At 38.5% G+C, this 26,613-nt stretch overlaps 3 protein-coding genes across 3 annotated transcripts; 2 read left to right on the plus strand and 1 right to left on the minus strand.

The window, feature by feature from the left end:
- Positions 1-6,096: 6,096 nt before the first annotated feature.
- Positions 6,097-9,387, minus strand: smim20 (small integral membrane protein 20). Its single transcript, XM_084712401.1, has 3 exons — positions 9,210-9,387; positions 8,029-8,085; positions 6,097-6,321 (listed from the first exon to the last, which is right to left on the minus strand). Exons 1-3 carry the CDS (start codon positions 9,316-9,318, stop codon positions 6,278-6,280), a joined length of 210 nt encoding a protein of 69 aa, XP_084568527.1. The 5' UTR covers positions 9,319-9,387; the 3' UTR covers positions 6,097-6,277.
- A 594-nt stretch (positions 9,388-9,981) lies between these two features.
- Positions 9,982-19,077, plus strand: man2b2 (mannosidase, alpha, class 2B, member 2). The gene is made up of 19 exons (XM_084712613.1): positions 9,982-10,208; positions 10,376-10,522; positions 11,310-11,415; positions 11,498-11,670; positions 11,857-11,972; positions 12,750-12,927; positions 13,086-13,284; positions 13,382-13,572; positions 13,737-13,908; positions 14,148-14,284; positions 15,092-15,369; positions 15,551-15,742; positions 15,903-16,146; positions 16,228-16,338; positions 16,421-16,613; positions 16,893-17,039; positions 17,132-17,244; positions 18,020-18,137; positions 18,769-19,077. Exons 1-19 carry the CDS (start codon positions 10,074-10,076, stop codon positions 18,870-18,872), a joined length of 3,054 nt encoding a protein of 1,017 aa, XP_084568739.1. The 5' UTR covers positions 9,982-10,073; the 3' UTR covers positions 18,873-19,077.
- Positions 19,078-22,939: 3,862 nt separating this feature from the next.
- Positions 22,940-26,116, plus strand: LOC146305708 (C-type mannose receptor 2-like). The gene is made up of 5 exons (XM_084712323.1): positions 22,940-23,006; positions 23,769-24,149; positions 24,245-24,610; positions 24,763-24,851; positions 25,031-26,116. The coding sequence occupies exons 1-5, from the start codon at positions 22,967-22,969 to the stop codon at positions 25,160-25,162; spliced, it is 1,008 nt and encodes a 335-aa protein (XP_084568449.1). The 5' UTR covers positions 22,940-22,966; the 3' UTR covers positions 25,163-26,116.
- The last annotated feature ends 497 nt before the right edge of the window (positions 26,117-26,613 follow it).

Genomic DNA, 26,613 nt, shown 5'->3' on the forward strand with positions numbered 1-26,613 from the left:
TAAAAAACAAGAATTGTGCTAATTACTATTCTAAATACTGTAAAAATTACCATGTTACTTATGTCAACTCTTAATTACTAGATGAATGTTTATAATGAGCTCAGCTAAAAACAGACTTTAAAAGGCAAAAACCGCATAACATGTTTTCACACGTGCTTCGCTGGGTGGCCAAACAGCTATACAGACTGTTTATGACTGAAAGTTCCGGTAAGAGTCTAAATTACACCAGTCATCACGAAAGAGAGAGGAGACCAACCATCATTGCATCATCTGCCCTTTACCATTGGCTCTCTATGCACAGAGTTTCAACTAAGAACTGACACACCGCAGCAATGAACTGCAATGCCTTCACGACTGGGCAACGGAGATGCAACCTAAAACAAACCATAATTATCTATTTGTGGTCCTCCTTCGGGCAAATATGAACATAATACAAAAGCACACACACGATGTTTGGAGTTCCAGTAAGTTCCACAACCACAGTTTAGTCTCCGGGGGATACTGGGTTCCTCTTAGCTGAACTTCTTCGCTTTCTTTCCTGAATGACACATGCACACACACACTCACGCACACATGCACTGGATGTAACTCTAGCTTGCTCCAGACCACACTGTCACTGGGGCAGTTTGCCTCGCCTGCCTGCTGCGAGCCTGGCCGGTGCCTTTTTTCCTAGACATTGCTTCAGACTTATACTATCTGTTTCCACAGCCGTGCGCCTGCTGACCCAAGAATGTGGACAGCACTCCGGTACATTGTTTTACAAGGCTAAGCAGTGTATTTGAGATGTGAAATGTAGACTCTTGCTTGTTTTGTGGGAGAAAACCAAGCATGTGTGTTTGCACTTGTGTGCATGTCCGCTGAATTTGTTGTTTTAGTGATAATCTCTGATGTTCTTTGTTTTGTTTTGTTTTGTTTTTTTTTTCATTTTTGGGGACTTCTTTTTGAGGAAATGTAGTCATTGTTTCAGTGATATGCATGCAATGTACTGCATCATTCAGACAGAATACAAACCATGGTACCCAACATATGTGATCCAAAGAAATTCTAACATTAAAGTACAGCAACACACACACACACACATCAACATTTAAGTTTCAAAAAATGGAAGGTTTTATCCACTGTAGCCTATATTAAAATCAACCCTATAGGGTTTGCAAAAGGCATGGCCACCATCTTGGTGATAAGAGATATAAATGGAAACTATTCAGTCTGACTTTGCTTAAATTTGACAGTGTATTAAGATTTTTTTTTAAGTGGAACACCGTCCTGCCCTGACATTTTAACAACAGCTAATGTTAAGTTAGCTGGCCGTCACAGAAGAGTTACGCAAACGCCTCTTAAATCAGGTTGTGGTGACAGATGGGTTGAAATTGTGTTTAGTGTGGACTGTGTGTGTAGATTGTGGGGGTGCCACGATTCTCAAAATCGACAATCTGATTTGACTTTTGATTTCAAGGTCATGATTTGATTCACTTTTCAATTTAAACAAATTTTCTCAGCACTGACCCATATCAGGTCTTGATTTGTTAAGATCAACAGATCATTGGATTATGCCCTGACAGCTGTCATTTATATTTTCAGATTCTTATTTGACAAGATAAGCTACATGATGTCAAGTGTGATATAACCACCATATTTTTATTAGCAGTGTTACCATTGTGTAGAGTTATGTGCAGTTATGTGAAATCCGTTGTACCACAAATAAAGGCATTTTCACACCATTAAATTAAATCAATATTAAAAGTGATTAATGTTTTGTTCAGTCCCGTTTGTCAACTTGCAGGAAGTTCTGTCAACTAGCAGCTAGGAAGCACACCTTTACCCGACCATTGTTGGGGAACATTTGGGATAACGTAAGTACACAACTCAAAAAAATATATTGCATATGTCTAGCATATATTTTAAAGTTTTAAAGCTGTATAAAGCCTTTTGTGGCTCCAGAGGGAGCTGTGCAAAATCTGATTAAGTGCCATAGATGTCACTTGGTGGAGTAATGCCCATCAAGAAACTGGTGTTGGAAATACGCCTCAGCTAGACACATGTACAGTACATCAGATGCAGCTTCTGCATCTGTAAGTCTTTCTCTGTATTTTTTCCTCGCAAATATGTTAAACTAAACTACACTAAACTCTAAGCTAAGCTAAGCTAAGCTAAAGTACAGTTAACTACTCTTTTCGTCATTCATTGACTGAATAAAGGTGTAATTACTGCTGTATGACATTAATTAGACCAGCAAAATGCTAATTGTTATTAAGAAGTTGTAAATTCGTGCTTTTCTCACAGTGTTTGCTCAGAAACATTTGATATTATTCTAAGTTCCTTTCTTTTCTACACTTTGAAAAAAAACAAACTCTATTGTACTTTAAAAGGAATTCCAAAGTACAGTTTATGTTGTATTTGTATTTTGTTAAATGACTGACTTCAGTGGAAACCAAGAACCAGCAGTACAAGGAATGATTGTTACTTGCTGTGAAGTTGTGGGTTTTTTTGTCTACTCCGACTTAATTAGGGCTGCGACAAACGATTCACTGTTTGGCCTGTCTTCCATTTATGGACTACATTTTTCAGCTCCTCTTCATGTGGAGGGTTTTTTTTCTTTTACAGATGCTGCGGCATGACGTGTGCCTACAGATAGCACATATTTAGATTCAACTTTTGCTCTTCCTGTATTTGTCTAACTCACATCTGTATTCTGTTGTAGATGTATTGCATAATCAGATTGTAAACATCTGGATGTTCTTCTATTTTGTATTGGCTGGTTCTTGATCATAATGTGGACACATTGTTGCTGGAGTTAAGCTATGAATGACCTCTCCCGGGACTGTATTTTACGTACTGACTTTCTTTACTTTGGATTGCCTGTTCTGTTTACTGGATACGTCAATCAGGAGATGAATGGCTTTTATCGCGAGGAGGGCAATATTTAGCAAAAAGTTCATCCGTATAACTAAAAGGAAAAAAAGACTATCAGAGTTATGAATGTGGCAAAATCTCCCTTCATTAATTAATTTTGTACTAGCAAACAAACATAAAAAAAGAACAAGAAATTCTTCTAAACACTGTCACCATCTTCAAATAGAAATGAATGCCAGTTCTCTGTCTTCAATTACAGAGTGTGTCATCAAGAAGCTCTTTAGACCTCTCCAAAGTTCTTGTTTTTGTTCACTTGTTATTTTCTGTTTCTATTTACCGCACTTGACACACTGCAAGCAAAGCCTTTGCTCCGCTCGTATTTCACATCCCACCCCTTCCCGAACGCTCTCTGCTGTTTCTCCAACCCCGTGACCTGTCTGTCAACCCTTGTTCCCATTGCAATTAGTTAGAAACCTCGGCCAATTATCTGCTGCTCTTGAACGCACGCCTAACAAACAGCTCAGAGCGACGATGTGCCACCACTCTTCCAAAAACACTGCCTCAATGGCTGGGAGAGATTTGTGTGATGGGTTAATAGCGGGATAGTAAAAGTGCTGCAGAGGCGACATTGTTTAGTCCATGTTGGTTTATAGTGCGCTGTGACCCTATTGAATGTTTTATAGTGATGGGTGTCTATCTACATATTCAGCTGAATGGGACAAGGGCCACATAAAGAGGACGAGACAACACAAGAAGCATAAAAGCCTGGTTCAGACTTCAGGCTAGGGGCCGGTTGCATAAAGCACCTTAAGTCTTCTCTTTGTGGTTTTCTTAAAATGTTCACTTGAGCATTTAAAGGGAAACTTCAGCACTTTTCTTGTGGATGTGCAGTCGGTGTTGATGGCAAATGCAGTAAAATTAAGCAAAAATTTGCTAAGCATGTGCTATATTGACAGAGAAAACTGAATTCCTCTGCGTCTCCAGCTTCTTTGGCCATAACAGACAAGTTGTGGTGATTTTTTGGACTTCTTTGATGGTAGTGATAACAGGCATCACAAGCATCACTACCAGAAAACAAACGGTCTTCATGGAAACAGCAGCATTTTACTGCTGTAAATTTCTTTCAGTGCTTTAAATGCATTAAGGTTTTGCCTTAACTAAGTTAACCTTTTAAGGGATTGTATGCAACACGCCCGAGCAAATCCCTCAACTAAGGAAAACTTAACTGTTAAACATCATACTTAAGGAGAAACCCGAAGGTGTTTTGTACAACCTACCCCTGCTTCTGAAAAGACAGATGTAAGGAGCGAGTTGATGTTTGAAATGAAATGTCATGGCGTCTCAGTGATTCAAACAGTGATTCATGGAGAGGCAAGACTAAAAAGCTGAAGGCCATGCTGCACAACCTGTTACATACTTTGCCAGGCAAAGTAACAGAGATTGAGTGTCTTTCTATTCTGTGTGTAGGTGACGCGTCCCCTCAAGAATGTGGTTCTCTTCCTCTCGCCGTTCTCTTCAATTTCCCCTCTGGTTGCTTACTTCACTCGCACAGCCGAGGAGCTGTCGCTTGAGGAATCTGGAAAACACCAGCGGGGAATGAGAGGAATTTCTGCTTTTCGTTTTTCCTCAACCACCCGCTCACCCCTTGCTCTCTTTACTTTGGATGCCTCTGCGCAGCCGGGCTCTTGAGTTTTCTCTTGTTTCTGAATGCAGCCCAACAATAACAACCTCTCATAAACAATGGGGCTTGTTGATTGGGGGGTTGAGAAGGAGAGTGGCCGTTGCTGGCCCGTGCAGTCGGTTTTGCTGGCAGGAGGCCTCGAGAATGGTCCTAAAAGTCCGAAAGTACAGGCTACACTGAGGACTGTGAAAGATTTAAGGGAGACTTTAAAAAATGCACGATCTCTGAAGGACCATAAACACATGCTTTAGTTCTTTCTTAATCTATCTTTCCTCCAAGAGGACTTCTTTGATGGACCAAACTCTGAAAGGGGATGCTGGTCAATGTCAGGAAACCACAAAAGTACAGGGAAAAAATTGTACTTTTGGAGTTCCCTGCTTTTACAGCACTCGCGGACTCGTAAAGGGAGTCTGGATCACATCGAGTAGGATTTTGAACAAGACGACCATGGAGCTCTGCCCCGTCCCTTTTCAGCCTATGGGCAAAACACAGCTAGAATCACATGCCACTTAAACAGTCGGGCAACAATTAAACTCTGTGTGTGTGACAGGGAAATGATAATACAGAGTGATGTGTCCTGGAATAACTCCGTCTCCACTATTTCCATTTTGGAAGATGATACCGCACATTACTGGACATTGTCCCTCATCTGCTGAAGCGTTTTTATGACTCTCATACCAACTAAATCAAAATAAAATGTCAAAAGAGATTCTTGTGAATAGGATGGGTAAACAAACCACTGTATTTTATTATAATTTCCTACAGGCCACATACCAGAGCAAGGCTTTTGGAAATACAAAAGTTTTTCCAAAATACTTAAGATGCACAAACAAAACATTAACACAGTCCAGCGCCTTGTGTGTCGACACACAGGAACGGAGCTCCCCCTTGTGGACAAAAGCGAACACACCGCATTTGATCTGAAATTTGGAAGATGACTGAACTGTAGTAGAAAGTCCATGACACTTTGTGCAGATTATTTTTCTGTCTGTTGTCACAGTATGTTATCCAGTAAAGGGATGGTTCACCCCAAAATCAAAAATACACGTTTTTCCTCACATCTTTAGAGCTATTTATCCATTCAGATAGTTCTAATGTGAGTTTTGGAGGAATCAGCTGTAAAAGTACAATATAATACAACTTTACAGTGCAACCCTGTTCAAAGACAACACACAGAATAAACGTACAGTACACACACACCTGTCGTGTTTTTCAATTCAATTATCCAGTCAATATTACACTAGCGCTCAAAGTGCCAAAAAGTGCATTTGAAAAACTCAACAGCAGCGTCTCTTTCCAGAAATCATGACCTTGTTATGAGTGGTTTCATACAGGAACTACTTTCTTACCAAACTCTTCTGGCAGGTGTAGTTCACTTGAAAGAAAGTAGTTCCGACATGAAACTGCTCACTAGAAGGTTACAGTGCCATCTGGTTTTGTTACATTTGAGAGATGGCAGACATCTCGTCAAAACTCGGATTAACAGATTGAGACTGAGATTTTGAGGTGGTTTGTCTCTCTAAAGCAAAAACATATATTAACAAGTCATTTGAAGAATCGTGTTTTAGTCATAAGAGCTTTAAAATTTATTTATTTCACTTTACAACAAAAAAACACAAACACTCTGCAAAGCATTCACTCATGCACACACCAAGCACTCGTCAACAGGGCGTTCTCTGTTCAAAGTCTTCATAGGCGTCAGTGTCTGGGATCAGTGAAGAGTTGGTCAGCCGTCACTGGTCGTCATTTGCTTGCAGACTTGAATGGATCCGACCATATCTTCACACCTTTAGACAAAAAAATAAAATAAATAAAACAATTGAATCTAAGCTGTCTAAAAAATACACTGCAAAGCCGTTTTTTTTTTTGGGTTAAAATAGCTACAAACCAAACATGGAACAACATAATATGAAATGGAAAAAAATCTGTTCTAGTGAAGAGTGGGACTGACTCGACTAAATTTCAGTTTTTAATCGTATTGGCATGTAAATCTCATTTGATTTACTTTTTTTTTAAAATAATCAATTCATCAGTTTGAGTCATTTTTTAAGTCCAAATGACCTGATTTCAGCTTCTTAAATGTGAAAACAACATATTTGAGGATGTCCTCTTGGGCTTTGGGAACCACTGATCAATATTTTCTGACATTTTATGGACCAAACAACTAATCAATTAGTGGAAAAGTGACTGATCAATAATGAAAATAGTCATTATAGGAAAGACTTGAAAAATATTCTGCACTTATAAATATATATAATTAATATATTAATATACATGTATTAAATATTTTTCAAGCGACAATATTGTAACAGGATTAATTAATCAATTAATAATCAACAGATCAATAGTCAATAATAACAATCAATCAACAAATAAATCGAGAATAATCACTAGTTGCAGCCCTTGTTTCTTCTGTTTTTATTCTCATTTTGGTTATATTGTAATGTCATAATACTGCCATGACTGTTCTGTGCATTATTCATCTGTATTAATTAAATAAATGAATAAACAATGAATAAATTAATGAATATTTTATTTTTAAAAAGGGACAATTACTGACTACTACATTCAATTGTAAATCAAAGGGCTGGCTGACATATTAAAATGCCATATTAAAATGACATATTTCAAGTCCTTTTTTTTGTTTGTTTTTTAATATCTCATTATTGTCAGCTTTTTATTGTGCTGATATTGTACCTTGTTTTCTGTATTGGTACATCCTCAGTGTGAGGCTCACCATACAGGACAATATGGGTGCCTAAAAGTTTGAATTCAGCACATTTCTTTTTGTATGTTTCGATGGAATGCCTCTCAAAATTGTTCTGATATTGTAAAGCCCATTCATTTGGTGCTCCCTAAGAAAAACAAACAAATATGTTGGCAAATACTGCAGTAGACACAAAACAAAATGAAAGCAGAACTGCACTGAGCCAGTCCATCTGTTTAGGACAGACATGAGATAATTATGTCTATACCCCAGCAAAGAAAGATCAATAAATATGGACTGTTGGAAATTTAAAAATTAAAGAAAAAAATGTCTGCTTATTTACTGGGCCCTTTGATCATTTCTAAACATTAAAATATATTATTCCATTGTGATTTCATTTAAATAGCCTGATGACATTCTAAGTCTATGGGTGTTTACACTATTTGTCCATGGATCATCATTTTATTGGTAGGCTAATAAGCCCTTTAATTGGTCATGTCTGTTTTAATTCAGCCTGTTTAAACAGAGAAAACTTAGTCATGTCAAACTGAATGAATAAAGATGCTAAATGCACCATTGTGTTTATTAAAACAACATGGTAAGGTGCTTTGTTTTCCCTGAACTTTAGTTCATTGTTTCTTTTCGAATTGGCAAAACTAACACAGTGAAATTCCTACAGGTCAGACATAGGAAATGTAAATGTCTGACCTCTTCACACTTTACTTTTTTCAAATCTGGCCCTTTTAAAAGAAGAGCAACTGACTAGGCCTGTCTTATGTGCTCTTACCCACAGGTTGAACATCTGCCTGGTTGATTCCTGACCGGTTCATCTTTTGGACTTCTCCTGGTAAAGAGAGAACAGTACAGTACGATCAGAAGATGGATTTAGAGGTAGAAATCGATGGAATGACCAAGACTTTCTCATTTCAGCTTTATCATACTCTTCTGTCTGCACTGTCCGTAGCACTAGAAGATGTTTATCCCAAATTGACTGTATGTCCTGACTATAGCTTTCCATCTGTGCTGGCCAGAACTGGCTCAGTCTAAAAAGACTGCCCAGCAAGTGGAGTGGCCATACAAGAGATATAGTGAAACCACAACTATTTAGCTAAATTAATTTTCCTGGCATCAATCTGTCTTTGTCTTTGTTGGTTTGACTACATGTTTGTGGTTTTGGAAAAGTGGAAAGGAAACCTCAGGATGTCCAGTTAGTAACTTAGCTTTGAGGTACTTGTACTTTAGCTGATTGTTTCCATTTGTTCCTACTTTATACTTAAACTATACCACATGCCAGAGGGAAACATTGTACTGTCTACTCAATGCATTTATTTGACAGCTTTAGTTACTTCTCAAATGAAGACTTCACACAATAGATAATACAATATGCTTTGAGAATACAACACATTATTAATGATTAAACCAATGGTTTACAGCCTTTTTGCAGTGTGTAGCCTCGATCACATTTTAGATGTCTTTGAGTTGTTTAAGGCTCCACCATAGTGTTTTTTACCTTTTAACCTATCACATGGGTTCATTACAATAACTAAAATTATGCACGATATGATTAAAAAAAATCATACTGCGATTATTTTGACTGCAATTGTGAATGTAATACAATTAGCCCCTTTCACTGTTCTGGGCAGCTTCCGTTTAATGTTTAGGGAAAATAAAACTCACAGAGGATGACTAATTTAAAATTGTAATAACACCATATTAGTCAGCTAGCTAACATATTATCATATATATATACACAGCACAGAGAGCTAGCTAGGTTAGCTAAAACTACTAGCTTAACACTAGTTTATTGTTGCCATGTAAAGCATATAGTTAAACTGTAAATGGGAAACATTCGCACAATGCTTAAATCTTTAAAAGCAGCAACATAATAATTAAGATGATATTATTCTCGACATTGTAAACTGCCTAATTGTGTAACCGAAATTTTAGAAAGGCTGTTGAGACACTTACTGTACTCGTTTTTATGTGTGAGCGGGTAGAAAAATATGGGGTAAAACGCAGCGGCCACAGCCGTTACAAAACCACCAAATATAAGCGCTATTCTTCTATTTTTGGACATTTTAACGCTGCATCGGATGCAACACTCTCACCTCCAAACGTACAGTGTTTACAAAAAACTGTGTCCGGTGTAAAGGTCACCAAAACCACCATCGTGTCTGTGGAACTCTAGATATGCGAAACTCTCGCGAGACTGGTATGCTTTGTTAGTTAATTGTCCATTTTGCACAAACGAATTATTTTGTACAATGGGAAAAGGATTTGGTTGGGTTTTGGGTAGATTTAGGGACAGAAGCACTTGCTCAGGGTTGCAGATAGATCATGGTTTGGATTAAAATTATCATTCTCGCGAGCTCTTTCGTGGGTCTGGGGTTCTCATTTAGACACGACCCATAATCATGCGTTGCGCTATGGTAGCGAGCAAGTATGGCTCGTGGCTAGAAGGGATATCTTGTATTGCAAAACTCTCGCGAGGTTTCTGCAATGTATTTGTTCTTTGTGTGTTTTTAACAATTTAACTGCGGTTTAGAACAAGAAAATGCTGTAATTAAAATCTTAGTAGCTTTATGGACAGAAATAACTTGGTTATGGTGAGGGAATTATCATGATTTGTCTTACAACTATTATTATCGCGAGATCCTTCGCGGGTCTAGGGTTCCTTCTAGACACGGAAGCAGGTTTGGTTTTTCAGGGCTTCCGTACTGAGTAAATATGAGTCGTCAGAGTCACGTGCTGCAGCACAACAATAATAAGGAAGTCCGGGCCAGGATTGGGGAAGATATTCAACGCTTCCCTTATTTTCCACGGGCTAAAAAGATGACGTTTTTAGCCGTTTTTATATTTTTTATTTGTCGCTGTTGCTCGCATGGAGTGACAGGAGAAATCGAGCCGATTCAAACATTTGTAATTCCTCACAGTCACATGGATGTGGGCTGGGTGTACACTATCCAGGTAGGTTTCTGTCACCATGTTCTTATTAAGTTTTAAACTTGACAAGCGTATTGTGTACAGCCTGTTTTTAACTATTTCTTTTCGCACAGCCATAAATAATGTGGATGAATATGTGTATTATTAATTTTACTTAATGTATATGAACTGAGTGTGTATTTTCCATATAGGAGAGTATGCACGCCTATGCAGCCAATGTGTACAGCAGTGTGACTGAGGAGTTGTCAAAAGCTGCTGACCGCAGGTTCATCGCTGTGGAGCAGGAGTTCTTCAGACTGTGGTGGGATACTGTGGCTACAGACTCCCATAAGAAACAAGTAAGGATACATGATGGGTCAGTATATCAAATAATATATGATGGAATTATTTGCATCAATAAATCACAAGTAAACTGATCTTCATGTGTTAAATACACATTAAAATATTAAAGGGATAGTTCAGAGTTTTTGAAGTGGGTGTGTAAAAGGGTCTTAACCTTGGTCTGTCACAAGTCTGTCACTTTGCACAGACTTTTGTGGTGTTTTTAGAAAACTGTTTATCATCTTGTCTATGTCAGTAATCTTTTTACACAGACTTTTATATACTCAGTCATCTCGATTCTTTTTATTATTTATTAAAACTTAGTTTCATGTACATTTTTTATATTTCTAAATAGGATTTATGGCACCAGGTAGAGAGACATACGAACTATGAATTTCATTGCATGATAACTTGTTTATTTGTGCATATGACAATAAAACCTTTGATTCCTTTCAATAGTCAGTTTATTATCTACAGTAGATGGCGGTTGACACACCCCCTGTTTGGAGGGGGCAAGAGCTAAGCAATGCACTGCTGTGGTCAGGGTCAGTAGCAAGCATATTTTAGCCACCAAAAAAAGACCTACCTAAAAACATCTACATCAGTTAAAGTGTACAGTATATTAAGAATATTTTAAACACTTTACTTTGCTGTTAAACATCCTTTTCCAACCAAAGTGGCCGTTATTTAAGCCAAATAATGCTCTCTCCAAACCAGCCACTGACTATGTAGTGCCTACTAGAACTACATTTGAAACAATCTGAACTATTCCTTTAACACGTAGTGGCTTGTTTGGCTTTGTAGGTGCGACAGCTTGTAAAAGAGGGTCGACTTGAGTTCATCATCGGAGGCCAAGTGATGCACGACGAAGCTGTAACTGATCTAGACGATCAGATCTTACAAATGACAGGTAGTATGACACATTTCTTGCCTTTGTAAGTGTCAGTCTAAGAGAGGCGGTATGTAGTAGTCTTTGTGTTCTTTGTCTCTAGAGGGACACGGTTTCCTCTATGAGACATTCGGCGTGCGTCCTCAGTTTTCCTGGCACGTCGATCCGTTTGGAGCCTCGGCCACCACACCAGTCCTGTTCGCCCTGGCTGGGTTCAACGCCCACCTCATCTCCCGCATTGACTATGACCTCAAAGACACCATGCAGAAAAACAAGGTACGTGCTGATTTTCTAACAAACATTTAAATCAAAGCGGCTTATTGACCCCTGTGAAGCTTTGATGGCCCCCCTAGAGGTGGTCAGGACCCCCACATAGGGAACCAGTGATTTAATCTGTATACCTAACCTTAAAATGGTACCAATAAGTTTCTGCATGTTGTTTATCTGTTTTTATTGGCACAGAAACTACAGTTTGTATGGAGAGGCTCTCCCTCTCTGAAAGAGAAGCAGCAGATCTTCACTCACACTATGGACCAGTTCAGCTACTGCACCCCATCACACCTGCCATTCTCCAACAGGTAGTTCATGTTGACACTCTGTACTGGGTCATGTAATGTTCCACATTTCTGTAATCAACATCGGACTCCAAACACACACAAATACATTGTGCCTAGGCTCCCCGCCTGCTGGCGCCAGTTTCTTGGGCTGTTTGGCGAGTGTTGTCACACAGACCTGGCAAGTCTGTTTGACTCGTCTATGTTGAAAAGAAAACACATCTTGAAGATAGTCTAATGATAATACTGGGGCAGCTGCAAACAAAACATAAAGGCTATACAGTCACATCTTAATTTAGCTAATGTGGGCCAAATGTTAGCTAATATACATCAATCTTCAGCTTGCTAGTTGCATCTAGGAGCTAATGTTAGCCAAATGTTGCTAACAGTCAAGCTAATCTACATTGATGATTAGCTACCCAATTATATCTGATAGTTAATGTTTGCAAATCTCTAGTTAACTAGCTGCCTAATCTACATCAGTGTCAGCTAGCTAGTTTGCAAGCCTTTGCTAACATCAGCTAACCAGGGATGTGGGTTTAGATTTTTTTTACAGGCCTCTCAACATCTTTTAAACAACTTTAAAGTTTGGTTTTCTTAACAACATAGACGGAAAGTAGAAAGCTGACTGAGCTCCCACCGGATACTAAGCTTGCTCAAGTGTTATTGGAGCACAGGGCGAAAAGGGGCGGGACTTAGGAAAGGTTAATTTCACCATAATTCCATAAGGATATTTATATTATAATTATTGAAGAGACAAACCGATTATTCATTCAATGAAACATGTTCTTGACATCTCAGCTCTGGTTTCTATTGGAATGGAGTCGCCTTGTTCCCCGATCCCCCTAAAGATGGAGTTTACCCCAACATGAGCCTGCCTGTCACCAAGGAGACAGTGCATGCCTACGCCAAGACTATGGTGGACAACATCAAGCAGAGGGCTGCGTGGTTTAGGACGAACCATGTGCTCTGGCCATGGGTGAGTAAATATAAACCTTTGAGCTTTGTTTGATGGCTGAAAAGCATCAGCTTTTTTAATTATTAAATTTTTTTTCTTATTTATTTTTGGTAGGTTTTGTTCTGTTCTCTTTTGCCTTGGACTTTTTAATGACAACTAAAACTTCCACTGTGTTTCAGGGCTGTGACAAACAGTTCTACAACTCATCTGTCCAGTTCAACAACATGGATCCTCTAATGAAGTACATCAACCAGAACAGCAAAGAGTTTGGGGTGACGGTCCAGTACGCCACTCTTGGCGAATACTTCCAAGCCATCTACCAATCAGATCTTGTCTGGGAGCAACGTGGGGGTGAAGATTTTCTCCCATATTCCACCGGTGAGAATCCTCATCCTAAAACATTGATATGAGGTATCGACTCCTTCGCATGCAAGAAAGAAAACGAGGCTTAGTCATTTTTTTTATCATCTCCTAGATCCGCATCAGGCATGGACGGGGTTTTACGCCTCCAGGAATGTTCTGAAAGGAGTTGCACGATGGGCCAGTTCCCAGCTGCATGCAGCGGAGACTCTTTTCGCCCGGTACCGAATCAGTTTCCCGGATGGACCTGTAGCTAAAGACTGGGCCCTGGACAAACTGAGGGCGCTTCGCTGGGCTGTCTCAGAGGTATTTTGTCAAAATATTTGACCTCTTTTATAAAAAGAGAAGCAGATGTTAAGGTTAAAATATGGGATAAAGATTAGAAAAGTATGTATTTTAAATTCACTATTCTACTCATATTGTACATTATAAAAAATATTTGCTTCTCATAAAGATATTTGTATTTTTAGGTGCAGCACCATGATGGCATCACTGGCACTGAGTCTCCCAAAGTAGCAGACATGTACCTGCAGCATCTCATGCAGGCCATGATGGGAGTGGAGGAGCTTCTGGCTGCACTCTTCCTGCTGCCGCACCACCTCGACATGCCCAGCATCCTCGGCAACCGCTACCACAGGAAAGGTGCATTATTATTATTATTAAGGTGCCAATATTGGTGAAGCACTACTCCTTACCTACAAATTGTGGTTTTGAAAAAAAACCATAAATTAATACACAAAGAACTAAAATAAGGTCTCAGAATCATTTTTGCTTTGAGCTAAATGCTAACTCTAGCCCGAAGGTTAGTCAGCAAAGGTTTTTTTTTTTAAAACATTTGGGCTACTACTGTATTAAATCAGTCCTTGATCTCCTCATGCCAGGTGTTCATCAGGCTCTAGAGCAACACGTCATCATTTACAACCCATTAGCGTGGAACATCACCACTATCATCAACGTCACTGTAACCTTCCCCACCGCAGCCGTCTTCGATGATGGAGGACAGCCTGTGCCTGCACAGGTACTGTGTTGTTATTGTTTCTTTTTTTTTTTTTTAATGAAAACCAACAATAAATGTTTGAATGTTTCTACTTTAAAGAGGAACTGTGTAACTTTTGCTTAACTGTGATTACATGTGACAGATATAGGATAATGACAAATGGTAAATCATAGTGTAACAGTAGCATTAAGTAGAGAAAAGTCAGAAAGTCAGTAGCCACCAGACCAAGAAAGGCTGCAGCAGCAAAACCCCTAAGTGTATTGAAATGAGTGAGGGTGCATTTTATTGTTTATGAATTCAACTTTTCATTTGTAAGAGATAAAAATGTGTTATGTCTTCATTTGAAAGTTATATTAGTCTGTCTTTAAATTTTAATTCTTGCAGTATTACTATTAAAGCCACAATGATTAGTTGACTAATTGATTAGTCGATTCACAGAAAACAATTCATATAATTGGTAGTTTTGCATGCAAAAATGGCAGAAAATTCTATTTTCAGCCTCTCAAATATGGAGAATACCTACTTTTTTCAGTTTTAAATTGTATTAAATTTAAAATATTTGGGGTTTGGACTGACAACCAAGACCCTGGACTTTGAGAAACTTGGGGGGGACTCTCTGTATGTTACAGACAGACAATACAGACAATGACATGTAATTCAAAAAGTAATCAGATGTCTGTTATAATAAATTACCACTTTTATATCTGTTTTACAGTAACAAATATGAATTTATACATATTAATTCTCCAGTAAATTTATTTGGTTTGCATCTCTATAATATACAGTATTCTATAATAATTAGTACTAATTTTCCTCTGTCTGTCACAGATCCAGAGGTCTGCACAGTCCAACGTGACCTATGATCTTTTTATCGTGGTGGAACTCGGAGGCCTTCAGCACAGGAAATACCTGATTAAGTTCTCAGAGAAGCAGTGCTCTGGGAGGTCCAAGTGTGGCCGAACTTATGAAGCTAAAGGGGTTCTGTTTGAGAGACGCAATGTCCGGGACTCACGGAAAACGGGGAGGAGGCTCCTGCCTGTTCTCAACGAATGTTACAAGCTGATGTTTGACCAGGATACAAATCTGCTGCACAGTATCACTTATCTGTAAGATTTTAAGACTCTTGTGACTTATGTCACACCCCATGCTGATAAACACATACACACATATTTCATATATTTTGGATATAATTCAGGGGCAGAGCATGCAATTTGAAAAACGATTTTGTGCTCTTCTCTTCTGCTAATGTAACTCTCTGACCTTTGACCTTTCTGCCATCTTTTGCAGTCAAGAAAAAAGGAGAGTAAGGATGAGCCAGGACTTCTGGGAGTACCACGCAAATGGAGATGTCGAAGAAGGCCCCATCTCCGATAACTACATCTTCAGTGCCAGCGGCTCGGCTCTGCGGGCCTACAAGGCTGTGGAAATGGAGATCGTCCCTGGAAAGATTGTGACGGAGATCAGGCAGCACTTCTACAGGTGGGTCAAATTAACCAGGTTTACTCATTGCATCTGGCATGGTTTTATTTGTTAGCCAGGTACCAAGAATGCTCAACTGTTATTGCGAGCACAGAGCAAAAAGGGGCTCGACTTTGGAAGGTTCAGTGCTGAAAGTCACTCTCACTGCTCCATCTTCCAGAGAGGAAAGTGATAAAGACTACGCCTACTCCATCACCACCCGTGTCCCAGAATGCTTTGGGAGTAAAGTGCCGTGTCACAGACTGGAGCAGAGCTATTCGCTGGGGCCGCTGCGTCTCAACACGGAGGTCGTCTTCAGAACCAGCTCCTCCTTGAAGAACAACAGGACCTTGTACACAGATGACAACGGCTATCAGATGATGCAGAGGACACACAGGAAGTTCACTAATAACACTTTAGCAAGAGTAAGTCCTCGGATGAACTGGTCTCTTCAGATTTAGGGCAAAATACTGGAAAATAATCTATATATGATATGCGTGTTGCAGAACTATTACCCCATGGTTCGGACAGCCTACATTGAGGATGACCTGAGCAGACTGGTGCTGGTTAGCGACAGAGCTCATGGCGTGTCCAGCCAAGCCAGCGGACAACTAGAGGTACAAAAAGGCATGTAATACATATACATTTTTCTCAGCTGGTGTTTACCCAGTGTTAAATATTCTTTGTGTTTCCCTACAGGTCATGCTTCATCGACGTCTGTGGAACAACTTAGCCTGGGACCTCGGCTACAACCTGACCCTCAACGACAGCTCGGTCGTGAGGCCCACCCTGTGGATGATGCTGGGCTCCCTCAGTGCCACTTCCAAGCTTTACCAGAGGGAGGCGATAGAGCTGCAGCACAGACCTGTCGTCATGCCCATAGACCAACCTCGTGAGTGCTTTCTTTTTTTTGAGGCTTTTCAGTTAACGTTAGGATTCAAAGATGGGGAAATGGGCCATTACAGAAAATGTAACAGGAAAAAAACAAATAACAGTCAATCACAACAAATAGCATACAAAAAAAAATAAAATTTAAGTGCATCCTAATATTCATTCACCAGAAAGCCCTGATTCTTTCACTGATTTTCAACACTAATATTGCATTTTTATGCCTTTCCTATTGTATGTTTTGTGTTGGCTGACAAAACTCCCCATTCTCTTGTACCTCCAGAGAGGCCCTGGTGGGAGAAGGAACCCAGACGAAGTTCTCCTGTGCGTTCTGTGGTCCTGCCACCAAATCTCCACCTGCTCAGCCTCAGCGTCCCCGGATGGAACTACAGCTCTAATCACGATCTTCACCTCAGCCACATTCACTCAGGTTCACTTTTGATTTTTTTCTTATACAAAGCCATCAGTCAGCAAATGTAAAATGTGTAAAAATATGTTTTTTTTTCTGTTGCATGTGTGTAGGGAAGGATTTGCACTCAGAGCCAGACTATGACCGGGTTCTGTTGAGGATCATGCATCTCTTCGAGGAGGGTGAAGACCCCGAGCTTTCGAAACCAGTCACCATAAACTTGAAGGTGTTAACAACAGCTTGATTTTCTACATATTAAAGGGATAGTTCGGTTTATTTGAAGTTGGGTTGTATGAGGAGAAGCAGAGAGAGGTGCCAGAAGGGAAGCTAAGCTGTGTATTACTTTGGGAAGAGTCAGCAGAAAAAATGGCTTTTAGACACTTAAAAAAATTTAAGTTTAAGTTTACACTATATTTAGAATATTTTCACTGCTTTACAAACGAGCTTTTCTGAAAATAAGCTGCCGTTATATAAGCCAAATATTGTTTCTTCTCACTCAACCAGACTCTATTAGTCATTTTTCGTAGCGTAATGTGGGAGCTGCCATTCTCCTGCTGCCTCGATCTGTTAGCTTTTGTCATTGTGTGACTTCTGTGCTTTAAAAAGTTAGTTTGGATCCATAAGCGTCACACAATAACACAAACAAACTAGTAATTCAAGGCAGTGGTAGACCAGCGACTGTACTATATTCTGGGAAGTAAAATTACTGTTTTGTTTTTTGGATTGCTTTGTATTTTGCTCATATAATGGCAGTTTCGCAGTGAGAAAGGCTGTCTGACAAAGTAAAGCAATGAAAATATTCTCAATATATCAATATTTTTTAATATGTTTTGTTGCTTAGCTTCTATGCTGGGACTCTGACTGATTAGTACCTCATACAACCCCGCTTCAAAAAACCCCGAACTATCCCTTTAATATCACAGTATTGTGAGATTTTCATCATTTTAAAGTAGAATATACATGATCTTTTCTTTGTCAATGGTCATTTCCTGTGTGAACAGGATGTTCTGCAGGGCATAGGGGACGTTAAAGCGCTGGAGGAGCGTTCTCTCACAGGAACCTGGGATATCACCAGTCTGCAGAGATGGAAGTGGAAGACGGCAGAAAACTCAGAAACAAGTGAGAAAGACGCGACATGCCTCAAAGTTCAGTTCACAGAGAACAAAAGAACTTAAGGTTCACAGTTCAGGTCGTGAAATTTTTAACTAAATTCATAGTCCCAAAAATGAACTAGTTCATATTAATTTATTTCTCTTTCTTTACTTTTTGTTTTGTTTTTTGTTTTTTTTATTTAGAATAGAATTTCCTCCTCCCTGGGACACTGGAGTTTATGTAATGACATTATACTAAATGGTGCGCCATATTCATGTTTTAATTGTTAGTGTAAACATTACTTTTTACTTAATTTAAATAATTAAAATCTTGGAATATAGTCTTTGGCATAAATATAGATAGACTTTTGCTTTGAATGCAGACAAAGCCTGACACCTAAAATATGAATATGAATGACTTACACTAGCTTCTTTTTTCCATTATATTGGTAGAAATGGACTCGCGCTGATGTTCATTAATTGCAAATTGAACTGATTTGTTCAGTTCATCTTTCACCAAAATTATGATCACGTTCAAGGAACACTGCTCTTTTAGCATGTTCATGCACAATACTAGACGTTAATCTGCACATTTCTATGCAATACTTGTTTCCTCATCCTTTTCATGTGCCCTTTTGTTTGTGTTTTCTTTGCCTCAGACATCAAAAGGTGTTGGAGTTGTGGAGATGAAGCTTTCACTGTCACCGTCTCACCCAAAGAGATCAGGACCTTCTTCGTTCACTTTGCCTCCAGCAACGTTTAGGCTGAACTGTCTTTTGTCTTCTATGAAGATAACCAATCCTTAGATATTATACAACACTGCTTTTAAAGATTTCATCCTGTGCCACACTGTTAATTAATGCTCTTTTTGCACCTAGTGTTAATTTGTTGAGAAGCACTGATGTGTTGAACTTCCCACTTTGAGTCCCTGGTGACTCTCACTAAATAAAGTGATTATTTTTGTCAAACGTCTCACTTCATAAACACAGGTCAACCAATCAAACGCCACATTAACTCAGTCTGAAGATGGAGATTTGTATTAAATTATGGATGAGAAACATTCCTATGAAATCTGCACAGACGTTTCTCCTACAGTGTTTTGTACTTCAGTGTTTTGTTGCTGTTAAAGAAGTAATTGCAGATGAGATGATGTAGTAATTATGTAATTAGTTTATAAAATAAATAACAATAATCAGACCAGATTACATTTGAAAAATGCATAATTAGATTATAGATATATTGTCAAGGATTTCTTGATAACATTTTTTATTGCATCTTTAAGATGTGTCAGTTTTTAAACTATGAAACTTTTTTCTATTAACTCATGGAGAGCTCGTCTGACGTATGGGGTTTCTTAAACAACTGCACTTTGTGGTGGACCTGGCAGGTGAAAAAAGAACTTTATGCAAAAATGCATTTTTTTTGAAACTGTTTTGAAATGTTTAAGAAGAAAAAAAAAGAACATTTGCCAAACAAACTATTTTTTGTGGAAAGTAATTAAAATGTAATCAGATTATATTACATTTATAATCCAAGAGGTCAAGAGGAAGCCTGTAAACACGCATCATGAATACAGTATACAAACAAATGTGGTCTCAGTGTCTGTACAGGTGTGCAGGTTTGTCTGAGAGCCACTCCATCACTGCAGGGGATGAAGTTTACTTCTTCTTTACTCTCTAATTACGAATATGTAAATACACAAAGTTTTGGTGGTGGAGTTTTTTGATGAAAGGAATGCATTTTTGTGTGAAAGCAATGAAAAGTCCACATTGACAGCGCCATCATGGCCTCATGAAAAGAGACAGGAGCAACATTTGCACACACAGATATGGTCCTTTTTAATCTCTTTGTCATCATTTGTTGTGTGCTGGACATTTCAGTGTTTGGTATCATGTCCTGAATGATTATTTTGGTAGTTGATGTTGTCATCTTGGTCAGCCCACTATAATAGCCTACTATTTATTTGACTGACATCATTTAAAAAGCTTTGTGTCACTTGAGAGGCAGTGAAAAACTCACTTGAAGCAGCTCTAGTGCAGCTTTTTTAATATCAGTGAGTGGTGCTGTCATTTGTGCACAGGAGCAGGTTACATTTATAATGTGGAGACTGCACATGAACAGCAACGAGAACATACAGAGGTCATGATAGTAAACAGAAAACAAAGCCTGTGTTCATCTCAGACTGGTCTTTTGCTGTTTTACAGTTTATGTCCAAATGATCAGGAGTCTGAATGAAAGTTCATGAAGGTCTTTTTTTCTGGTTTGCATGAAACCTCAGAATACACTTGCTTTTGTTTATGAAACAAAGATGGACATTTTCTGCACTTGTCTTTGCATAGGAACCACAGTATATTTGCATGGCTACATGTTACTCTCTCTTATTCCTGACACCATTTGTGTATTGATGAACTTCATCATTACACAACAACAGCAACAACAACAAAAACATTTGCGTCTGCTTGGCTGGATTCCACCAGAGATAAGTGAGAACACATTTGTTTATTTGTGGAAATCTGCATTAGCTGTGCCCTGATGCACAACAAGAACCCCCAGGGTTCACATTATAAAACTTGTGTTAGTTGATTTAAAACATTAAAAAGCACTTGTGAAAATGACAGCCCACTGGTAAACTGGTTCAAAAGAGGGTGGATCGTAGTGGAAGCACTGTGGTGTCAGGCCCCAGCGAGGTCAGGAACAGCTCTGAACAGAGGCTAGTTTGATGACGGGTAATACACTACAGCGCTGAGGTGGTTTTTCTTGCCAGTTTTGGCTGACAGGGGCCCTAAAATATTAGAACATTAGAGATTTTTTTCAATATTAAATTCTGAAATAGTTCAGTCCTGCCCTCAACCCTGGCGTTAGATGTTTGCTAGCAGTGAGTTTGGAGTGAGGAGAGCCACCAGAGCATCATCATGTCTCATATTAAAGATAAATCTGGCAAAAACTGAAAGTTTGTATGTCACCCACTTCTTTAAAAAGAAAGGTGGGTTTAGTCCGTTAATGGATTTTGGCCAAAGTGAAATAGACTATTGTTGCTACCCTAACATTAGTTACTGTTCACATTTCACTGCTCCTTTAGCCGACATTTCATCAACGCAGGCAAACTTGTGGCAAACTGTTGATGCTGAATCAGTTGTCCCTGCTGCTCCTGGTGTCAGATCCCATAGACGCAGATTCAGCCCTGTCTCCCCATCCCCCAAATGAACCTGTCCGACTCCCAGCTGAAGAAGGTGAGCAGCATTGTGTTGAATGACATGTCAGTTGGCATAATTGCAGGGGCTCCGTGACAATTTCTTCTTTATTTTTATTTATTTATTTATTTTAAAAAAGAGAAACAAATATGAAATCATTTTCAGTGACAAGAATCCAAACAATTCATAATTTTTCCCACAAAATGATTATTATTTGAAACAAAAGCAGCCTATAGTCTGTACTGGACCGTTTGAAGCATTGACTGACTGAGTCTGAGCAACAGTCAGTTTTAAAATAATACTTTAATAATACGATGCAGGCTGAAATATGGTCATGTACATAATTCAAGTTAGATTTATCAAAGGAAAGACCAGAAAATATTTCAATTTAAATATGATACAGTTTCACAGTAATCAGATAATTAAATTATTTTCTTGCCTTTATTATAGAGATCAGTCTGAGACTGCACATGAACAGCAACAAGAACGTACAGAGGTCGTGATAGTAGACAGAAAACAAAGCCTGTGTTCATCTCAGACTGGTCTTTTTTCTGGTTTGCATGAAACCTCAGAATACACTTGCTTTTGTTTATGAAACAAAGATGGACACTTTCTGCACTCTGTCTTTGCATAGGAACCACAGTATATTTGCATGGCTACATGTTACTCTCTTATTCCTGACATCATTTGTGTATTGATGAACTAGATTAGCTCATCATTACAAACTGTCATAATATTTACTTAATGTCTTTTTCTTCTCTCATTAATAGATCAACATTTCAAATATCTGATTCAGTTTCTCTGTAAACAGATTTCACTGGAACATGATCTCTGAATAAAATCTGTTAAAAACAACTCTCTGCTATGGGTTTTGTAGTCCTGTAATGGAATGGTTGTAGTCCTTGCTGCAGCCATTGGGAGGGGATGTATTTCCCCTCTGTGACACAACCTCTTATGACATCACAACATACTTGAAGTGCATGAATGTGTATGTACTAATATACTCACTTGATTCATGAAATTTACCGTTTGTCTTATAAGTACATTCAAAAATATTGTGAGTTTCTTGCTAATATACAAACAAGGTAACATTAATATATTCTTGTTGTGGTAATAGAGTGCTCAGTTATACTTTTGTCTCATTCCAGTTGATAAAAAAGTACCCTCACAAAGTAAATACTCCTACACGCGACAAAGGACAGTAATGTGCAATTTACAATACACCTCCAATAAGTACACTTCTTTAAAGTACATTGAAATACCACTTTAAGTATTACTTTTACTGTCTAAACTATTAGAACAATCACTTTTTTGTGCTCTTTCCTTTGCCTTGATCCTCAGATATATAGCCTTGTGTTTTTGATAACATATGTTCAAAAACACATATATTTTTCATTATTCACATGAACTGACCTCATGCTCATGACAAAGGTGTGAAAAAAAAGATTCTCCAAAAGGCCCTCTGTGTACAAACAGCTACTGTGTTGTGGAGACACTTTCTTCACAATACTTTTTGCATAAAGTGCATCAGGACAGTGTCCTGCCAGTATCAGGTGTGAGGAGCCTTTTGTCAAAATTAGCTTTATTTGCATGACAAGAAAAAATATAGAGGCAGTGTTTCGTCTCAGTGGTGCACATGGACACACACAGTCCACAGAGCAGCACGATGATGGAGAGGATCTTCCTGGGTGTCTTGTGTCTCTCAGGTCAGTGAATTTTTTGGCAAAGTCTTATCAATATATATGTTATATTATATTATTGTTGAATATTGAAGAAAAAATGGCAAAACTTTAGATTACATTTATGTACACAGTATTTTGATTACTCATTATGATCTACTGAGTAATTATCTGGACATTTGGGTAACTACAGGACATGTGGGCTGTACTCTAAATCACTACTGATCATCCCAAACCTGAAATGACAGAAGAGGTACCAAGCAGTTAAAAAGTAACCACAATATAAATTCTTTGTAAAATCCAGCATTGTTACACCCTTATTCCATCTTGTTACCTACTTCCTACATATAGGTATTGGCAGTGATGGACAATAACAAAGTACATCTACTTGAGTACTGTACTTAAGTACATTATTTGAGCATCTGTACTTTACTTGAGTATTTGGGGTTTTTTTTTTAAACTTATGACTTTCACTCCACTACATTTCAGAGATGAATATTGTACTGTACTAACTCCACTTCATTTCTAGGAAGGTTGTCGTTACTCGTTACTTTTAGGCTAAGCACAGTTTTGAAGCGACGGCAGAAGAAAGACAAAATTAAATCTCAAGATGTTATTACAATTAGAAAAAGAGAAATAAGGTTCTGTTAATACATTGTGAAAAGAATACAGCAATGTATTGATATTAGAAAATGTACTTTGTAATTTGTACTTTTGAAAACTTTAAAAGCAAGCATTCAAAAATGAATTAAAGCCACCTCATATTTGAACAAATTTTGTCGTCCTCAGGGTGGGTCATCTTCTCCTCATGCCTTCTCCATCAGTACCACTTTGTTTCTAAGAGTATGAATTGGACTGAAGCTCAGACCTACTGCAGAGAGAAATACACAGACCTGGCCACCATTGAAAACACTGAAGAAATGAACCAACTTAACAGCACAGTTTCATCTGCTGGTCACAGCTCTGAGGTCTGGATTGGCCTGTACGGTAAAATGGACTGGAAGTGGTCAGACGGCTACACAGGGAGAGGAGCTGAATATAGGAACTGGGAAAAAGGTCATCCTTATTTTTACTACAATTATGATTACTTCTGTGTTATGATGACAGCGACTCAGCAATGGGTGAATGATGATTGCCATTCATATTCATTGCCATTTGTCTGTAATAATGGTAAGTACACAGTAAAGCATTATTTCTTCTCTGATAATAATTATTTTTAAGTCTGATGTGTCAACTCAATAAATCCCTGTTTTCATGACCTGCAGGAACACAGCAGGATCCTGAATTTGTTTTTGTGAATCAAACAATGAGTCACCCCAATTCTCAGAGGTACTGCAGGGAGAACTTCAGAGACCTGGCCACTGTGACAAACGACACTCAGAACCAGGAGATCCAGAAGTTGTTGAAAAAGCATGAAAAAGGGATATGGATTGGTTTGTTTGTAGAAACTCGTGTTAAGTGGTCTGATGGGAGTGGCTCCTCATTCAGACACTGGTCTGGAAGTTCTATATCAATTGGCTCGATGAGTGTGATGTGTGCTGTCTCAGATTTGCAGAGTTCAGGAAACTGGACGATAGGTTCCTGTGAGCGTAAATTACCATTTGTCTGCTACAGTGTCCCTCCACCTCCTGGTGAGTAATTTACTGTCCCTCAGTGGAAAAGAGAAAACTGCATTACATTAAAATAACTGCTGATAAACTGCACTCAAAGATGGTGCTCATTTACATTTATGAGTTTGAGAGGTAATTCCACTGCATGTTTTTCTTCTCTGTCTATACATCAGCACACAGGCAGATATTAAAGGTGAAGATAAGAAGAGACTCCTCTGTGGACCTGAATGACCCTGCTGTGCAAGCAGACATCCTGAAAAAGGTGAGTGTCCAAAATCCACCCTGAAAAGAATTAAAACTCTTTCATTTCTGGGCCCATTTTTCATTTTGCTGTGTGTCTTCCTTTTTTCTCCGTGAAGCCAAATGAAAACCTGCTTCCAACAAACAATGTAGATTTGAGCAAAAGTTTAAAAATGGCTGCCACTTGTGTTTCCCATGCAGTTTGAGGACAGACTGAAGGAGAATGGAGTGAGTGGAGTCACCCTGAAGTGGAGAAAGCAGCCTGATGGGAAAGTCTTCCACAAGGAGCAAGAAACTTCTCAGAAGAAAAACAGAAAAAAGACTGACCTCTGAAATGTAAAGGGACTGTAAAGAAAAAAGGGTGTTTTTCTTCATTATATATATGTTAGACTATAGTTAGTGAAAACATGTTAAACCACTGAGAACTATGTAGTACTGAAATCTGAAGTTAGACCAGTAAACTTGTTTTTATGATTTCTGTGTTCAGGATTTTTTGGGAGGACCTGAGACATCGTTCCCCCAACACTATATAAGGCCCACAACCTGACACACAAACAACACCACCTGCTTTTCTCATGATTTAGAGACCTAATTTGACACACTTAATGATTTTTTAATTAGTCAAACTTGGCTGGGTGTTTAATAACATGTTGCTGTAGTTTGACAAACTCAGAACACATTTATTGTTGCTCTACAGTCCCTTTAAATCCTGCTGTGTTTATCTGTAATCCATGGTGAGTGTTGATTCTCTATCTGCTGATTCATACAGTACACTATTATTTCTTTTCTTAGATGACTGACATCATTTAAAAAGCTTTGTGCCACTTGAGAGGCAGTGGAAAACTCACCTAACCTCAACTCACATTTATAATGTGGAGACTGCACATGAACAGCAACGAGAACATACAGAGGTCATGATGGTAGACAGAAAACAAAGCCTGTGTTCATCTCAGACTGCTCTTTTGCTGTTTTACAGTTTATGTCCAAATGATCAGGAGTCTGAATGAAAGTTCATGAAGGTCTTTTTTTCTGGTTTGCATGAAACCTCAGAATACACTTGCTTTTGTTTCTGAAATAAAGATGGACAGTTTCTGCACTCTGTCTTTGCATAGGAACCACAGTATATTTGCATGGCTACATGTTACTCTCTTATTCCTGACATCATTTGTGTATTGATGAACTAGATTAGCTCATCATTACAAACTGTCATAATATGTACTTAATGTCTTTTTCTTCTCTCATTAATAGATCAACATTTCAAATATCTGATTCAGTTTCTCTGTAAACAGATTTCACTGGAACACGATCTCTGAATAAAATCTGTTAAAAACAACTCTCTGCTGTGGGTTTTGTAGTCCTGTAATGGAATGGTTGTAGTCCTTGCTGCAGCCATTGGGAGGGGATGTATTTCCCCTCTGTGACACAACCTCTTATGACATCACAACATACTTGAAGTGCATGACTGTGTATGTACTAATATACTCACTTGATTCATGAAATTTACCCTGTTTGTCTTATAAGTACATTAAAAAATATCGTGAGTTATAGTTGCTAATATACAAACAAGGTAACATTAATATATTCTTGTTGTGGTAATAGAGTGCTCAGTTATACTTTTGTCTCATTCCAGTTGATAAAAAAGTACCCTCGCAAAGTAAATACTCCTACACGCGACAAAGGACAGTAATGTGCAATTTACAATACACATCCAATAAGTTCACTTCTTTAAAGTACATTGAAATACCACTTTAAGTATTACTTTTACTGTCTAAACTATTAGAACA

This window comes from Lutjanus erythropterus, chromosome 23 (assembly GCF_056507025.1).
Source record: "Lutjanus erythropterus isolate fLutEry1 chromosome 23, fLutEry1.hap2, whole genome shotgun sequence".
Taxonomy (NCBI): domain Eukaryota; kingdom Metazoa; phylum Chordata; class Actinopteri; order Lutjaniformes; family Lutjanidae; genus Lutjanus; species Lutjanus erythropterus.

Excerpts from the sequence above, each read along its gene's own strand:
- smim20 (XM_084712401.1), bottom strand. The coding sequence starts at position 9,318 with ATGTCCAAAAATAGAAGAATAGCGCTTATATTTGGTGGTTTTGTAACG. Across the intron at positions 8,086-9,209 it reads CACACATAAAAACGAGTACA|GAGAAGTCCAAAAGATGAAC; the intron begins GTAAGTGTCTCA and ends TCTCTTTACCAG. Across the intron at positions 6,322-8,028 it reads GGCAGATGTTCAACCTGTGG|GTGTGAAGATATGGTCGGAT; the intron begins GTAAGAGCACAT and ends TTTTGTCTAAAG.
- man2b2 (XM_084712613.1), top strand. The coding sequence starts at position 10,074 with ATGACGTTTTTAGCCGTTTTTATATTTTTTATTTGTCGCTGTTGCTCG. Across the intron at positions 13,909-14,147 it reads CAACCGCTACCACAGGAAAG|GTGTTCATCAGGCTCTAGAG; the intron begins GTGCATTATTAT and ends TCCTCATGCCAG. Across the intron at positions 16,339-16,420 it reads AAGCCAGCGGACAACTAGAG|GTCATGCTTCATCGACGTCT; the intron begins GTACAAAAAGGC and ends GTTTCCCTACAG.
- LOC146305708 (XM_084712323.1), top strand. The coding sequence starts at position 22,967 with ATGATGGAGAGGATCTTCCTGGGTGTCTTGTGTCTCTCAG. Across the intron at positions 24,611-24,762 it reads CAGTGTCCCTCCACCTCCTG|CACACAGGCAGATATTAAAG; the intron begins GTGAGTAATTTA and ends TCTATACATCAG. Across the intron at positions 24,852-25,030 it reads AAGCAGACATCCTGAAAAAG|TTTGAGGACAGACTGAAGGA; the intron begins GTGAGTGTCCAA and ends TTTCCCATGCAG.